At 44.4% G+C, this 18492-nt stretch overlaps 1 protein-coding gene across 2 annotated transcripts in view; it reads right to left on the bottom strand.

Annotated features, from left to right (window-relative positions):
• Positions 1-1015: 1015 nt before the first annotated feature.
• The window catches only part of MOB3B (MOB kinase activator 3B), a 198540-nt gene continuing 181063 nt past the window's right edge, over positions 1016-18492 (bottom strand). For both annotated transcript variants that reach the window (XM_042964048.1, XM_042964047.1), the window contains one exon: positions 1016-2486. In XM_042964048.1, coding sequence (XP_042819982.1) covers positions 2326-2486 — 161 coding nt within the window. In that variant the 3' untranslated portion in view covers positions 1016-2325. The remainder of the gene's footprint in view (positions 2487-18492) is intronic.

Below are 18492 nucleotides of genomic sequence, written 5' to 3' on the forward strand. Positions count from 1 at the left end.
TTCACTGTAATCTTGACTCTTTGAAATTTCCACTTTAAAATTTCTCAAAATAAAAAAAGGCAGTGGATACATGTATCCAACTAAAAAAAAATGGTGTGAAATGAAAGAGAGCCCATCAAGTTAGGAGGCAGAAGCAGAATGTGAGGCTCAGATCCCCTGGTTGCAATAAGATGTACTTAGGATGTAGTCAGGTCAAAGAGATAAAAACTGTTGTGATAATTTTCTTTAGAATTGGCCAAAGTTCTGCAGGAGTAAGGAATACTCAGTAATTAAAAAATAGGAGTGGTTTGCCAGAACTTATCCTAGAGGAGTTGATTAATGCAATTAGAAACATAACCAGGAGGAAATTGTGCCAAGAAGTTTAAAAAATACTTTTTAAAAATGGAATGGAAATTTCATATGCACACACAGTTAATAGGAAGTAGCTTTAAAAAGAATTAATAATAAATGTCTTCAGAGTCCAGTATCCTGCTTGATTAGGCGTTGCTGAAATGCAGGAACATAGTCAACTTCTTAATGCAAAAATCCTGTGGTTTTCCATGATGGCAGACCTTCGGGGTTCCTCCTAGGGCGTGGGCTTCGTTGTCATTTCTCTTGTCTCTCTGCCAGAACACTCCCATGAAGTACTTTACAGTGTATTGCATAGGTTGGGAATGGGGGTTCTTATTTCTCTGTTTTCTGGATCCTTAGGACAGTCATATTCTTTCAGCCAAAAATGCCCAGAAGAATCTTTGCCGATCTTGTCCTCTCAGAATTACTTAGGAAGCCAAAAAAAGGGGAGGGGGTCTGTTTGTTGTTGACCAGAGCACAACAATATGGAAAGAGGTAGCAGCATTTGGATTCCATGAGATAACTCTGACAAGATCGGAAGCAAAGGTCAGTTTGCTGGGTGAGGGCAGAGTGCCACAGGGTCCAGACAGTCAGCCCTTTCTCTGGACAAAGAAAGATTTCATGCTCTCTAGGCTCCTGTGGCAGCCACAAACGGCTTTAACACATTACATCCAATGAAACGAAATCAGAGTTTTTTAGTTATTCTTTAATTGGTGTTACATTAAAATATACTAATACATTCTTATCTACTTCCCTCCACCAACTGCTATTTTGTCAGATTCCAAGGATCGCCAGATTATTATCACCCTCCAATCACAGGCTCTCAGGACTACCACCAGTTTCATGAATGAAGCAGAGAAGGCAACATTTCTTCAGCTAAGACTCACTTGGGTTTCAAAAGGCAGGACGTAGCACAGAATGCGTTATTCTGTTTACTGGAATAGGAAAACTGGGAAGGAATGGAAGAAGGAAGTTAGCTCCAGTTACACAGTTGCCTTGGCAACTGTGGCACAATCATAGGGGCAGAAATTAATTCTTGCCATAATATAATATGGCCAAGGAGGGGGAGTGCAGAGGAAGAGAAAGAAAACACGGGCTGGATGTAGGAGCTCAGAGGGCCAGCTGGGAAGGCGACAAACCAATGAGCTGGGTGTTTGAGCTATGTGTACCAAATAGCCAATGGCACTTGTTTTATTTTGTTTTGTTTTGTTTTTTTCCACCGAAACTTCAGTATTATGTAGAGACAGCCAGAACTCCCTACCCTTTGCTCAAGAACAAACACTGCACTAATCTGGCTCAGAGCTTTTGCTGGTCATTCTTGGTCATTTATAACTTCCTTTTATTCCTCTCTTCTTGGAAACAGGAAAAAAATTTTGAATAGAAGAGACAAGGAATGGTGTGGCTATAAAAAAAAAACACATTCTATTCAGAGTTAACTGGTAACCAGTCAGCTTTATCCTAACAGCCAGACTCTTCCCCATAGTTAAGGTTTGTCTGGGGTCATGGGTGGTCCCTGATAAAACTGCCGAGTAGGGAATTCTCGCTGAGGCTGAAGGGTGGGGGTCTCAGACGTCTTCAAGGCTCCGTGGTCCTGCATGAAGTTAAACCACAGAATCAGATCAGGGTGGAAGCTTTCAAAGACCTGAAAGGAAGACTTGTTATAGACAAACTTGCTGCTCATCCAGAGTTCCAAAATTCACCCGGGATTTAGAAGACACGGTACAGAAAAGTCGGCCAGTTGACAAGACAGGAGTGGGGAAGTACAAGTAAGTGTCTCAGTCTCAAAACCTGAATTCCAGTAAAGCTTAGGCGGCAGGTCACAGGCAGACTGCGACGCGCACGTAAGTGCAGAGGCTTCCTCGGGGCACTTGAGAGCCAGAAGGGAGAGGGGGCAGTCCTTCCTGCACACTGTGGTCAGACAGGTCCACAGGTCGTGGCTAGCAGCACTCAGAGGGTTAAGAGCACACGGGGTGAGTAGGGAACGTCTCTCAGGAATCACTGCTTGTCTCCACCTTGCCTGCTCCTGGAAGCAGGTGCCTGTTCGGCCAGGGGAGGTCTCCCTCCTGCTGGTGCAGGGCTCCAGGAGGGAAGAGCTTTCCTCAGTCTTCCAAAGGGGAGATGGGGCGTTAGTGACACATCCTGCTCGTCATCTCTTTCTGGAAAGCAGGGAGAGAAGGATGGTTAGGAGTGACTAGAAGCAGTGACATGTTGAAGGATTCTAAAAAGAAAGCCCTCACTATCTCCGGAGTCTTTAAACAAGAAATTGCAAACATGGCCCATGGACAAGGCTCAGCATGTGAATGAATGTGTTCCATTTGGCCTGCAGGTTTGGGTTTTGTTTTTTGTCTTTGTTTTTTTTTTTTAATTTTTTTTAATGTTTATTTATTTTTGAGAGAAAGACAGAATGCAAGTGGGTTAGGGGCAGAGAGAGAGGGAGACACAGAATCCGAAGCAGGCTCCAGGCTCTGAGCTGTCAGCACAGAGCCTGACGCGGGGCCCAAATTCATGAGCTATGAGATAATGACCTGAGCTCAACCAAGTGACCCATCCAGGCGCCCCTGTCCTTGTTTTAATCAAAGTATATATATATATATATATATATATATATATATATATATATATATATGTATATATATATATATAGGCTAACTTGCCAAAACTCTAGGTAGCTCACTTTTTTTTTTTAACTGCAATATCTGGAGCCACTGGACAGTTGAGGTTGAAGAAGGGCTGTCCTCCTCAGATGGAGAATATGGTCTCCAGTTGGCCCCAGTCCCCACCACTCCCAGTTGTCTCCCCAGGAGGAGCCAAGTATCATTCCTGATTGATTTGATCATTGGATTTAGGCTGCTACTTTTCTAATAGGAGAGAACAATTTCTTTTTACCTAAGTTTCAGTCAAAGATGGAAAAATGAAGGATAGCATAAGAGGGTATAAGTGAAGGAAGAAAAGTGGGAGGGAGGATTTTTTTTTAATGGGCATGAAGAATATACCAATGTGTCTGACATGCAACCACCTGGCCTTTCACTCATCTCCATCACCTGCTGGTTCTTGTGAGCATTTGCACATCCCTAATGTGCCATCTGCTCTCTGTCTCCGGGCTGCTGCATCTCGCCTCTGCATCGGAGAGACCCTTGCCTGTGCCCTGCTCCTACCACAGCCTGCCCTCTGTACCTCGCTAACGGCCACTCATTTTCCCAACTCAGGCATGATGAGTTTCAAGATGCCTGGGAGACCTTCTGAGACTTCTGCCCCAGCCTCTGTGGCGTTAACCACTCCTTCACCTGTGCCAGCCTGGAGTCTTGCATGCAATGAGCTGGTCTGCACATCAGTGTGTATGCATGTGCTGTGGGCATTCTGTGGGCCCTACTCCACTGTGAGCCACTGTGTGTCAAGAAAAGAAACATTCATGGCATCACCAACGTCTATGCATCTTGTATCCCCTGCCCTAACACAGTGCCTGGCACAGGGCAGTCACTTCACTTTCATCTCCAAGAATGGCCTGGACAGGCTGGTAATGAACCTTACACCCTGCAGCATTTGGGAGGACACATTTTACACCACTTTATGTAAATGAATGAGCTGCTTTCAAGTTTCACCTATTGCACAGCTGATGCCAGCTGCTACCTCTCTCACGTGCTGACCCCGGATCACCCCAGCTTATAAAACAGAAAACATCTGAGTAAAAGGAGTTTGGGACCAGGAGTGCCCAGGGGCTTAGAGATTCTATTAGAAAACCACACCAATGTGTTGGTTAAAGAAATGACGGGATATACATGGCATATTCTAGGTACTTTTGCATCCTTGTAATATTATTAAAGACAAGCAATCACATACAGATACATGTATTAAAACACTAAATGACCAATTCCTTATGCTCATGACTTGTGTTATGCACCATGTGCCTGGGAGATGAGGTTGTTGTTCGCAAGGAGCTATGATCTTTCAGAGAGAAAGAAATATAGATCACAAGCTAAAATACAATGACATGAATGCAAATATTTAGAGGAGGAAAGGCCATGAGGCATGGTGGCACCAAATTCCACCCACATTAGAGCTCACTTCTGTCCTTACTATCTACCTGTGTGATCTCCCTGAGTCTTTAGGTCTTAGCAGAAATACCTTTTCTTTAGGGACACCCTCCCTAAGCTCTGAGATAGGGCATTTCCCCATTCTCTGCTTTTCATGGCACCCTCTTCACAACTGGAATAGTCTATCATTTGTTTCTCTCCTGCCTCTTGGATTCATCCCCTGTCAGATCCTGGAAGATCCACAAAGGAAGGGGCTGCTCTATTCCCTGTGTTGGCAACTGATATTCAATACGTATTTGTTTAATGAAGCAATGGATGGGCCCTCAGTCTCCTCAGCTATAAAATGGAACAGTGATACCTACCTGACAAGGTGACTGGGAAGGGTAAAAGTATTAAGATATGACCAGACTCAATATACATTAATTCCCTTCTCTTCAGAAATACACACATAGCAACAATCACTTCCTGTCAGGGCAAGAAGAGGCTTGAAGAAACTTCTCTGATAATATACCCATTTAGGTGGGCCCTCAAATTTATTTATTTATTTTAATGTTTATTTATTTTTGAGAGACAGAGCGTGAGTGGTGGAGGGGCAGAGAGAGAGGGAGACACAGAATCTGAAGCAGGCTCCAGGCTCCGAGCTGTCAGCACAGAGCCCGACGCAGGGCTCGAACCCACAAACTGCGAGATCATGACCTGAGCCGAAGTCAGACACTTGACTGACTGAGCCACCCAGGTGCAGTGGGTGGACCCCACAATTTAAAGGAGTCTGATGAGTGAGGCAGGGAGAAGGGGCTGGAGATCTGAAGGGGGGTGGGAAGAGTGGCCGAGGTGATGACCTCTATGGTCTGGTGGTACCGTGGCTGGAGCAGAGGGGTCGGGCCAGGATGGGACAGTGGGGTGGGGACACAGAAAAATGCACAACTGCTCAAATAAGGACTCATGTACTTGGTGTGAGGAATGGTAATAAATGACAACAATCTTAAAATGAATTTGCTGCTCCTTTGTTAAGCCTCCAAAAGTTCTTGGACTTTTGGTTAACTTCCGATGACAAAGATGGAAAAAATAAGGTGGGAATGCACAGTGTGCACCTGTGTGAGTATCTGAGCTAGCAAGAGAGACAGGTGGCGGGGGAGAGATCATGGGATGAACACAATTTGGCCTTATAACTAATTCTGCAGGTATCTTCAGTGGGTTAATATTTTTGGAAAGAAAGGAACTAGCATTTGTTAAGCACCTGTGAGGTGCCAGATGCTTGGTGGGGATGGAGGAGGTGTTATGTCATTGCATCTGTAAAACCCTAAGAGAAGGAACTCTGGCCCATTTGACAGATGAGGAATCCAGGCCTCTAAGCAGAAGTGATTCACTCAAGCCGAACAAGTAAGCGCAGAGCCTTCCATCAAACAAAGGTCAGCAATCCCCTCGTCCCACTGACCCTGCAGTCATTACATCCCATAACTCTTACACTAGCCCTGTGAAATAAGATTTGCCATGCTCATTGACACAGGCTCAGAGACAGACAGTAACTTCTCAAAGTCACACAGAAAGTGGCAGGGGTAGGACTTAAACTCAGGTCTACTTGAGTGGAAAGGCCAGCTCTTTGCACTACACCATGTGATTTGTGGTTTAAAGCATCTGAGAATTCCTTATGAAGATGCATTCAGATGATACTGACATATACTAATTGATAGATATTAATTGCAAATGGTTGCAGTCATTCTTGGATTTTCAAAAGGTCAAAGATATTTTTTTCATTACCTGGACTGATGCCAATTACAGGTGCACTGGCTAAATAATAAAAAACAATGATGCCACTAAAATGCCATACACACTAGAAATATGGAAGAATTACACACATACACACATACACACACACACACACACACGGGAACGCTTTGATAGAGGATATGGGACTTATCTAAAGCCATTAGTCTATGAAAAGCCAGGACTTTCCTTACTGCAAATGCTTTCTTGACCCCAAAATGAAGGCGAAAAACTGTTTATGGGGATGTCTCCTAACATTTTTATAGGGAAAGAATGATTGAAATAACAGACCAGGAAGTTCCAGATCCATCCCTGAGAAAGAACATCTATCTCAGTTAGATCCACCCTTCAAAGCTGTATTCTAGCACTTCCCCACTGGGTGGAGCAAATGAGCTGGTTAAGAAACAACTGGTTCTTGCCGGAAACCACCCCCCAACCAAAAACCAGCCAAATATTGGGTTCCATAGCTTTCGTCACCATCAAAGCCCTCCTGAAGTCATCTAGCAGAACCAAACACATTCCCTGCTATCACAGAGAGTGGCCTAAACAACATTTGCCCAGACTTCTTTAGGAATGAATTTGCCATTGTAGGAGTCATCTATATGCAATGTGTATTAAGGCAGACCACTCAAGAACTCCAAAAGGTACTTTAAAAACTTCTGCAGAGGTGATGAGAATTTCCTGAGAAATTTTCATGAAGACTGTATTTGACTTGTATAGGAAGATGTTTTTAAGTACCTGGATTTTTAAAAATCCATCCTTGAGGAAAGAGTAAAGCTGGGTTTTGGTTGTGCTCACTCAGTATTATTTGCTTTAATGTAAGGCAGTACTTGATTTTGTAAAGTCCCTGGTTCCCCACTGTCAACAGAACAAATTCCATACTCTATGGCTTGGCAAACAAATCTGTTTATAACAGACTCACCCCCTCTGTTCACCTCCTGTTGAACCCCCGACCCAGTCACACACCACGCCCACCAGGCAACCCAAACTCCTCCCATTTCCAACAGGGCACCATCTATCAAGGTTTCTAGTAGTTTTTCTAGCTCTTTCTTCCATCTGAGAAATACCTTCTGCTCTTCTGTGCCTGGCAAACACTGACATCCTTCAGGATTCAACTGTTAGCTCCCAGAAAGCATTCCTTAGTTTCTTCGGTTTCTTTGGTTCCCCATCACTTTGCACACACCTGTCACTTTCTACCAGCATTGGAACTCATCATTTCATTTTTTGCCAGAGTCTGAAAAGACCCTTAAAACTTTGTTATATATTAATGTATGATCAGAAATATTTTGATATATGGTTTGATATAATTATTTTGGGGAAAAGTATAAACAAAATAGGAGTCCAACATGATGAGTAAGCTTATCTCTGGGTGAAGGAAATGATGCATGTTTTCTATTTCTGATATTTTCCCTTTGCATATCTTCTGGATTTTTTAGATATTTTTAATACACATGTAATTTTTTTCTAAGAAAATAAGCTCCAATAATTTAAAACAACAACAAAAATAGAAGTGGACCAAACCTCCAAATTGAAATCATATTTGCTTTTAGAAATAAAGTTAAAATGACTTTTGGCTAGTTTTTGTGTGGAATGGGGGTGGTGGATGAAATCAGCATATCTTCTGCATAAGAAATTCAAGCTCTTCTGTTCTAAACACTTTTAAACTGAAATAGAGATCTTTCCTGGCCATTGGAACAAGAGTTTGATATCTGTAGAACAAACTTGCATGAACTCTAAAAGTCAAAACTTACTCTTATCTCCCAGGGTAGCCATTTTTAGAACGGGCAGTGGAGGGCAGAGAGTACATGGTTGCAAAGAGAAGTGAAATAAGTTAATTGAGGCCACACAAATAATTGCTGATCCAGCTGTGACTACCAGAGCCCAACTGACTCTTTGCTTACCGTACTTACCATCATACATTTCAGCAATTTTTCACATAAAGGGAAAATATTCACATCTACTGGGTGTCAGTCATGTTCACATAGTGATTTTACTAAGTTAGCATTAGAAAACCTAAAACAAGCTCTGAGGGATGCCTGAGTGAATCAGTCGGTTAAGTATCTAACTTGATTTTGGCTCAGGTCATGGTCTCAAGGTTTGTGATATGGAGCCCGGAATATGGTTCTATACTGATAGCACTGCAGAGTCTGCTTGAGGTTCTCTCTCCTTTTCTCTTTGCCCCTCTCCGGCTAGCATTCTCTTTCTCACTGTTTCCCTCTCAAAATAAGTAAACACTAAAAAACAAAACAAAACAAACAAACAAAAACACACCACCAACAAGCTCTACAAAATGGTGGCATGATCACAGAATCATAGCCTACTGTTAAAGCCAGGAGGACTCTTGGGTATTGTCTCAGACCTTCACTTCAGAGACTGAAAACCCAGATGGTGGGAGAGTGGAGACTTGCCTGAGGTGGCACAGATAATTAGCAGCAGGGTTAGCACCCCTGGCTGCGGGCTCTGGGTGCTTGGTGTTTATCTGAGAGAAGGAATCTGTGTAAACGAGGATGTCTTAGAGTTAGCTCAGTGCACTTCAGGTAAAGTCCCTCCCACGTTATTGGCTTCCCCTAACCTACGCTGTAACAGCTGTCCCTGGTTTTCACACTAGTAAGTCCCAACCCTCGTGTTCAATGCTCTTTTTCATCTGGACTCCCAACCTCTCTGCCACCCTGCCACTCCTCAGCTCTCCTTCTCTCCTTTTGAACTCACAGCAACTCTTCCTGAATATAGGCTTTCCCTTGTTCCTCTTCTTCCACAACACCCTTCTCCCAACTCCAACATCCTTCAAGGCTCTTGATCAGGGTGGCCTCTTCAGGGACACCTTCTCTTGCCTCCTCCCTCACCCTGTCCCCAAGAAGTGTTCGGTGCTCCTCTTCTGGTTTCCCTTAGCGCCCACAGCACTCTTCACATTGTTCTGTGATAGTTTATTACTTTCCTGGTTCCTGCACGGGGTTGCCACTGAGGAGATGAACCGTATCTTGTGTCTGTTTGGACCCTGGTGCCCAAGGCCTGACACATATCAGGTGCTGAAAAAATATGTGTTAATTAGACTAAAATCCAATGAAGAAAAACAATGATTAGGTCTACAGGCCCGTAAAGTGAGTGGTGGTAGGAAATATGTGTTGAGAACCTACTTTGGTAGAGACATTTATATTTATTTTATGGACTTATTTTCAAAACTGTAGAGTACACATTGTTTTCTAACATACAGATGAGGAGACAGAGGCTCAGAGAATGGAGGTAACTTGCTCAAGTTCACAGAGCAAGCGAGGGGAAGAATAAGGATTTGCATCCGGGTTTGGTGTGACTCAAGAACAAAAATAAGCCAACAAACACCAAACATACTGTCTCCATTACTGCGCTGCCATGAGAAATAAAAGAAGAGCAGTGGGGCCTTTGGTTTTTCTAGTGTTTTCTAGTATATTCGGATACGAGGGCATAACAACAGCATTCTGAAGTCTACTGTTTTCACTTCACCAACTCTGCTAATTCTGAGAAATAAGAGGAGAAGGAGAAAGAAATATTGGAAATGAAGACGTGTCCGAGGAAGAAGGGGAGCACAGAGAGATGAAAGGAAGGTGGGTGCAGAAGGCTGGAAGCACGGTAAGGAGAGAACACAGGGCTGAAAACTGTGAAAATGACCTTTATGTAAATAAACGGCCCCTCCCCCCATCAGCCACCATTAAAAACCCAGTGGCTTAAAATGGGGTAGTTTGAATAGACAACCTACTGTTAGATTTGGCCCTAAGAGGGCAGTAAATTGCTTCTCAGTCAACAGAGTGTGTGTGCACACACACGCCCTCACCTTCTCCAGGAGTGGAGCATCATCTGACACATTTAAAAGACAGTATGTTAAGGTAATGGTTGCTGAAAAACACCAAAGAAAAACGGTGAGTCCACCAGGAAAAGCAATCAGGTGTGGTGATCTTTTTATAAATTGTCTCCTTGCCCACCGACCTGCAGCACGGCCTCAGCCCCCGCAGTGACGCACCCTCCCCTCACAGGCTCCCCCAAGAGCAGAGCCAGCCCCGCCTCTCATCAGCCCCCAGGCTCCCCTCAGAGAGACTTGGGAACGTGGGTTTGAACTGCAGCCTGAAGTACAGGGGCAACATTTCTGGCTCCAGGGTGAGGGTGTGGCTGACACCAGAGCCCTCTAACGGGGAGAAATTTCATTCCCAGCAGCGAGTTGGGCCTTTTAGGGGTGGTGGTCAGGTTAGAGAGAAAGCTTTCAGTGGTGCCTTTCATCCTACAAATTCCATTTTTTAGACACTTGAAAACCTCCAAGTTGTATCCACATTATCCATTTGTTTCTTTTGTTATTGGATGTTTTTCCCCCTAAAAGTGGGTGCTTTGAAAATGTTAACCATCTTGAAAATTCTTTCTGTCATGGGTCTTGCCCCCTTCCTTCCTCCATTCCAAACGACTATACTGCTGGTGTCCATGCCAAGATTTCACCAGAACCACTGCAGTCCACCTGCCTCTCCAGGGTCCTCGGCTCCTGCCAACACCCATTTCTCTCAGGTCATGTTGCTACACTAGAGGTCAAGCAGATTATTTATTTCTTTATCTCGAGATCTGACCCACTGGTAGCAAAAGCAAGTCCCAGGGGCGAGGAGAGTGAGAACCAAAGTCAGCTAAACTGTGTGGGTCAGGCTGAGGTCAAGGGACAAGGACTCAGTGAAGTTTCTTGGGCACCAGGACACTAAGAGTAAGAATTCCAGGAATGGGCAGGTGTGGCCCTAGGGGCTGTGGATTCAGAAGAGGAAAGTGGTATGTATGGTGATAAGGCATTACATGGTAAGAATCAACATCAGCTGTTGTCTCCTAATCATCCAGTTTGAAGGACTCAGAATTTCCTGCGATCCCACGCTGCCTTATGATTCCAGAGAAGCAGGCGCTCTAATCCCTGCTGGTATCATCAATGGGGCTGGCTGGAAAGGTGCCCTTGAAAATCCACAGGGGCATAAAACTTGCTTCCACTCATCTCCATCTCCTACCTGATAAATCCAGATATCTCAGGATCTGCCCCGTTCTTCTCTCCAGCCTTGCACACACCTTGCTTCTGTCTGCTTCTGTATCTTTGTGTGCTTTCTTCTTCTACCTGGAGAGCCCATTCCCTTCTCCTGCCCAGAACACTCCTGTTCACCCTTTCGTGCTCTGCTTACAGGTCTGTGAGGGTTACAAGCTGCCTCCATGGGACACAGAGAGATTCAGAGAAAGGGACCAGGACTCGGGGAAAGGAAAGAGAGAAGGAGGGTCCCAGTGTCCCTAAAGCTGGTTGCTAAGAATGTAGCCTGGCAGCTAGCTCTCCCTCAGACAGGGGTGCAGAACAATTCTGCTCTGGAGGGCAGTGTCTCTCTTCCAGGGGGAGCCCAGGAAAACCAGGAGGCTGCCTGCTGCAGGGAAATCCCCAGAACAAGAAAAGATGGAAAGAAAAACAAACAAGCAAATACAAAATGCCCCATCTACTTTCCAGCCCAGTCCCTGTGGGAAAGCTGGAGAGTTGACAGTGGAAACAACAGGGTTAGCGGGGGGAGGGGGGGGGCGAGGGGCGGTGGGGGGGGGGCAGCTTCCACCTGCCCTCAGGCCCCAGAGAAGCTGCTATGTCTCAGGACCACAGCCCTTGAGCCCACCTTGCAGAATCTCTGTGGCACCCTCCCCCTGACCTCTCCTGCTCCAGGGACTTGTTTCATCCTCAGGGCTTTTGAAGCCAGGAGGATGCAGTTTCTCTCCAGGGTCCTGTAGGCAGGGAGCTTCTGTTCAGGAGGGCAAACTGACCAGGGAATAGAGAGCAGGTACTTTGTGCAAGGATCAGGCATTGGGCTTAAATGTTTTCTTAAAACTATCTTTTTTACATAGTTGTGTCTCTTTAACGGGACCTGAGAGAAAGCATTCCAGTGGGAGACTGACACCAGACACCTAAAATTATTTTTGGAACAAGGCTTTATACATTATAACTAACTTGATGAATGAATGAGTGAATGAATGAATGAAGTAGTGTCAGGTCACAAAAGATGGAGTGGACAAGTTGGGGCAACGGTGTTAAGAGCCTTTGTGAATCAATAAAAGTCTATTGTGTTCCTAACAGAATAGAACCTATCACTTCCTGCACTTTTTCTATGCCAGATGCTGTGCTCAATGCTGGACATTCGTTATTTCATTCAGTCCTTACAGCCGTCTTCTATAGGGAGTGGTGTTATCCTCATTTTACAGATGAGGGAACTGAGGTTAAGAACCTTGGTCAAAGTAACACAGCTATTAGTGAGGGTAGACAATGTGGGAACTTGAAAACCTGTCTTTCCAACCAGTCCACCATGTCCCAAGGCCTTGTGCTGAATAGATCTTCCTTCAGCTGCATTGATCTGAGTCTGCGGGCACACACAGCCAGCACTGGCCTTGGGAACAGGGACGTGGCCAGTGGAATCATTCATGGGAAGCCCACGGTCAGCATCCCAAAGTCTGAATTCTTGTAAGGCAGGCAGGGCAGCCAGACTACAGAATTAAGATTTCTCCCGGTTCAAAGTATACATGGGATCCAACCAGCACACAGGAATTAAGAACGTTCTTTCTGTTTTCTTTTAGGAATGTGGGTGGCAAATAAGCCAAAAGAAATAAAAATAGAAACATGGCAGGCCAGACCTCCCTAAACAGGAAAGAACAATATTTATTTGATTAATTCTGTTCCTAAACAGCAGCCCACATTACTGACACAGAGGGCGTTCCCCAACAGAGGGGTGTGTGTGTGTGTGTGTGTCTGTGTGTGTGTGTGTGTGTGTGTGTGTGTGAATGTGTGTGCATATGTGTACGCCCCCAAGTACATGTATACATATGTATGGATAGATAAACACACAGACCTGCCACCCACAGAGAATATTTATTCATATGATACAAGAATCAAACTGCTCTTCTTTTCCCCAATCCTGCAAGCATTAAAAATAAGTCACTTTATGTAAACATATTCAGTCTCTTGATTTACACTGGTTCTCATAAAGGCAGAGCTGCACATTTTTGAAAACTCTCTCACTTAACCACAGGAGATGGGTTATGGACACCCTCCAGATGGAGACAGGCTGCCTTACCAGGCATCATGAAAGCAAGAGTGTGATTCACAACGTTCCATCACCGCATTTCTCAAGATCTTCTCTCGAAGCCCTGCAGGGCCCGTTCTGACACTCCAGGCATTGTAACGTTCCGACTTACTCTGCAATGGAGCTACCCTGTCCTCCCCATGCCATCCTTCCGCTGGTGCACTATTAGCTCCTGACCATTAAAGTGCATGCACCCAACCGGATTCCTGCTCAAAGTGATGCGACCTATAACCCAACGAGGCACAGTCTTGGCCTCTCTGGCTGGCAGCCGCCCCTCCCTCCTCCTTCCCATCTCTGCCTGCCTCCCTCCTCCACAGCCTGGAGCCTTGAGCTCCACACAGCTATAAAGTGTCTGACTCCCTCCCTCCCATACCCTGCATGTGTCAGCACAGCCGGACTGCTTTCTGGCACATGCTCGTCAGACCCCTCGTTTGGGGATGAGCAAAGGGTGGCTGAGTGCACTCACTCCCCTAGAGGGAGGTGGCAGGTTTCAAAGTGGCCCAGTGGCCACTTATCAGGTTGCTGCTCTTTGAAGGCTGGATGTGGGAGGGCAGGGTAAGGAATTCTCTGGCTTCTGTCACTTGGCCTTTCCATGAGGGGGTGGGGGAGGGGAGGCACTGGCTGGTGAAGCAGTTCTCAGTCTAGGCCAGGCAGCTGCAGGCACAGACTTTCTTATTCCTAGAGAAGCTTAATGGACCCAACTCTTAATGACATTCAAGAAACGCTGAAGAAACACGACTTGTCATTTTGGGTGTGCCCTGAACTTTCAGGGCATGGGTCCCCGGAGGAAGAATTTACCTCCCCCAGGAAAACAAAGAGTTCATAGAAGTTGTTCAGCCGAGCTGACTGCACCACAGGACAGAGCCTGCCATCACTTAATAAGACCTCTATTGTGTGTCTGATGAAAACACATGGAGATTTGCTTCCTCAGAGAGCCTATAATTTAGGAGGATAGTAGCTTCTCAGCAGTCCCATTCCTTTGGAAGGAACAGAGTGTTAGGTTAATGAAATACATAGACATGAAACAAACGGAATCTTCATTTTAACAAAATAAGATTGCTTGCTCAGGGTTAGACTACAGAAATGAAACATGTTCTCAGGAGCCCTCAGAGGTTTAGGTTAGGGGCCGATCTTGGTGTCCCTCTTGGTGGCCCACTTTGTCACTGACCCTCATCTCTATGGGGTGGCCATTACGATTCCCCTACAGAGAAGCTGAAAGTTACAGAGGTTGGTGGCTTGCCCATGGTTACGCGGTTAATACTTGGCAGAGCGAGAATTTGACCCGAGATCTGTCATTTGGGTCAAAGGGCCTCAGAATCACATCTTTCCTTTATATCAGAGAACTGGAAACCACAGCCCACAGGCCAGATCCAGTCCACACCTGTTTTGTATGGCCCATAAACTAAAGATAGTTTTTACACTTTCAAATCATTGGAAACAAAACAAGAAGAATATTCCATGACACACATGCTATGAAGTTCAAATTTCAATGTCCACCAATAAAGTGGTCCTGGGACACAGTCATGCCCATTTGTTTATGCATTGTCTCTGGCTGCTTTCCCACCTGAAAGGCGGAGTCGAGCAGCAGTGACACAGACCATTTAGGGGCCACAAGCTAAAACATGGGAGTGTCTGGACCTTTTCAGAGAAAGTTTGCTGTACCCTGATACCATGGCCAGTGTGACTACAGTTTTAAAGACCATGGGATTATAAATGGATCCTCACGCTATCAAGCTTGTAAAGTTTACCTGGCCACAAACAGTTCAATATTGCTCCTGCTATGGGAGGGCAGTGACGGTGCATCAGGAAGAAAACACACGTAAAACAAGAATAAACTCTGCATGTGCCTGCAGCCCCTTAGAACCATACTTGTATAGCTTTCAGAGTCTGGGAGGAGGCAAGCCCCTTTCTTTTCTTAGCCTCTGAGTCCTAATTAATGAACCATGAAAACAACATGGATTTTACTTAAAGGGGATGTGCTTCAGAGAGCGAAAGCAAGTTTTACTTGTTAGGGCTCCTTCCTCACTTGTTCTGCTGACATTTTAGTATGAAGCTGCAATTTTAGACATTGTAGCAATCGGGGCGATTCTGTGCCTACGTGGCCACACTGTGTTGCTCTCAGGAGGGAAACTGTCTAATGTATTGAAGGTGGGTAGCTGTTCGGTCTCAGTTAAAGAGAAATAGAAGCAGATATGCTTTTTCTTTGCATACTTTTTTGTTCCCTTTCCTGGCCTCATTTGCACAGCCTAGACTTCTGGCTCGTATGTGAAAACAAAACAAAACAAAACAAAACAAAACAAAACAAAACAAAACAAAACAAAACAAAAAACAAAACAAAACCCACATGTATCAAGATGAAAAGAGTTCTGAAGATGGATGGTGGTGTGGATTGCACAACAATGTGAGTGTACTGAATGCTAGTAAACTGTACACTTAAAACAGTTCAGATGGTAAATTTTATGCTATGTGTATTTTACCACAATTTAAAAAAACAAAACAAAACAATACCAATAACAAACACCCCCATAGGTATCAATTTTGGAAAAAGGATTTTAAAAGCTTCCAGGAAGAGGATTTTTATGTGCAATTTCAGTAACAAAACGGAAAAAAAATCCACAGAGAAGGGGTTTTGAAAGATCTGAAGCTTTCTCAGAAAAAATGCGTGTGTCTGTGTGTGTGTGTACCCAAGTGCACACTTGTGTCCAGCTAATTAAATGCCTTCTATTATTGCTGTTCATATTGGAAACAAATGTTCACCAGAATTTTTCCATTTAGAATGATCTATTAATACAAAATGCCAAGCACCCTTGCAGCAGCAACAGAAACCAAAATAAAGGGTAACTGTCTGAGAAGCTCTCACAACTCTAACATCTTATGCCAGTGACAGAGGAAAGAACCACACGCGCGAGTACCTATCAAGATTCCTCTGTGGTAGAGTATGCACAAAGGCTGCTGCCCCTGTCAAAGAAGGAGAGAGTTCCAAATAAGAGAAAACCACAATAGAAACCTTCTATTAAAAGTGGGATTTAGATATGGATAGGAGTGCCAACTTCATGAAAAATCTACCTCTTCCATCAGCAGGCCATAAAATTAAAACCAACATACGTTGGATGTGGTCAAATATCTTATTTGACTCCTGTCCATTTGCCAATGTTTTTCAAAGATTAATAAGATAAAATCCCTTGAGTGTGTGCTGTGAGGACTCTGGTACTTTCTGCCAGTTTCCCCGAGCAGAGATGGTACATGGCGGGGCTTCTGAAGGCTCCACTGTTTGGAGCGAATGTATACAATAACAACAGCTGCTTTGCGGCCCTGGGCCTGGCAGCGACGGGGTCAACAATCTCAGTGCCAACTGGCGATGACACTGGTCGTGTCAAGTGAAGCCAACGACAAAGGAACAGATGTGCTCTGTGTCTCTCAGTGCCTCCAGCAATACAGTCACTGCAGACCGGCAACGGTGACGAGCACAGAGCAGCATGGTGTGAAACTAACACCAACTCAATCAAATGGCCACTCTCTTATCTGCTTCATCCAAACCGTGCACACTCCGCCCCCCCCCCCCCCCCCACACACACGCACACACACCGATGCTCACTTCATAGGTTTGGAAGTTCTGGGCTTCCAAGATATGAGAAAACTCTAAATGTAACACTTAAGTGCAGGCAAGTGTGAATGTGTTGCCAGACTGTAATAGGTCAGACCCTGCTCTGCCCTGTCCAGAGGCTCTATAAAAGGCAGGAGGGCAAAATGATGGCTCCTAGGTAAAGTGCACTCCTAGAAAGAATTTATTAGGCCTCTAGCGTTATGAATGGAATGGAGAATGGAATGGAATGGAATGGAATGGAATGGAATGGAATGGAATGGAATGGAATGGGATGGGATGGAGTGCAATGAAACGAAATGAAATGAAACGAAACAAAAAAATAAAATAAAATAAAATAAAATAAAATAAAATAAAATAAAATACAAGAACTGCTCTAATAAGTTGCCACCATTTAAAATTCTGAAGAGTTCACCTAAAATGTTGGAGCTTCAATTTCTTCTGATTTGCAAACTCTGGGTCCCTACTCCCTCCAATGAAACCATGAGCTGGAGGTACATGGTGGTTGCTCCCAGAGCTTCCTTTTTTTTATGGCCTGCCTGTTAATTCGCATTTGCTACCTGCCTGGACTCTGTAGGCTTTGGGTTTGGGTCATCTGGTCTATACACATTACACTTCTGGAGGCAGGTGCCATTCTTTTTAGTTGCTCCAGCACTCAGCGCCAGCTCTTTACACACTGTCATCTCCTTGGAATCATTAAACAATGCACATTCCACGTGCCCAGAGAGTTGACGTGACTTGACCGTGGCCTCACAGCCAGATGATGTTCTATCCAAGGGTCAGAACCTTAGGAAATCACCTGGCTGCTGCAGATTATCAGAAACCGTTTGGGTTAGTGTGCTTCTGAGCAAAACTCTGCCTCAGTGAAGGCCGTGTCTGGGTTTCTGGGTCAGAATGCATATGTTGAACTCCTGACTCCACAGGGCTATGTGACATGGGACAAGTGACTTCGCATCTTGTCCGATTTTCCTCTTCTTTAAAATGGAGATAAAAACAGTATTTATCTCACAGAATTGTGTGCAGATTATATAAGGTAATACAGGGGCACCTGGGTGGCTGAGTCAGTTAAGCGTCTGACTTCAGCTCAGGTCATGATCTCACTCACAGCTTGTGAATTCGAGCCCCACATCAGTCTCTCTGCTGTCAGTGCAGAGCCCTCTTCAGATCCTTTGTCTCCCTCTCTCTGCCCCTCCCTGACAGAGAGCCCCCTAGCTCTCTGTCTTTCAAAAATAAATAAACATTAAAAAACAAATAAATACATACATAATACATAATACATAAACACATAATACATAAATACATAAACACATATCCCACAGCACTTGGTCCATAGCTTTATTTAAAAAATTTCCCTATTATTATATCCTCAGATGCTGAGCATATCAAATTTTAAAAATATATAGTTATTACCGGCCACTTAAAGTTCTTATATGCTGAAATACTTTAATAAGACATAGACATAAATCTCTACTATAAACCTGTTTCAAAATAATTATACTATTATGAATAAATGAAGTAAAAAAAAAAGCCAGTGGACATTTTATTCATTCTGGATCTACACTGTGCCAGAACTGGAAGTATATAGAAATCTCCCCTAATCCAGTGGATTTACAGCTTATTTTAGTTGTAGAAACCATTTCTTCTAATGCAATCTTACACAGAAGCCATTAAGGAAAAA

This window comes from Panthera tigris, chromosome D4, assembly GCF_018350195.1.
Source record: "Panthera tigris isolate Pti1 chromosome D4, P.tigris_Pti1_mat1.1, whole genome shotgun sequence".
NCBI lineage: Eukaryota > Metazoa > Chordata > Mammalia > Carnivora > Felidae > Panthera > Panthera tigris.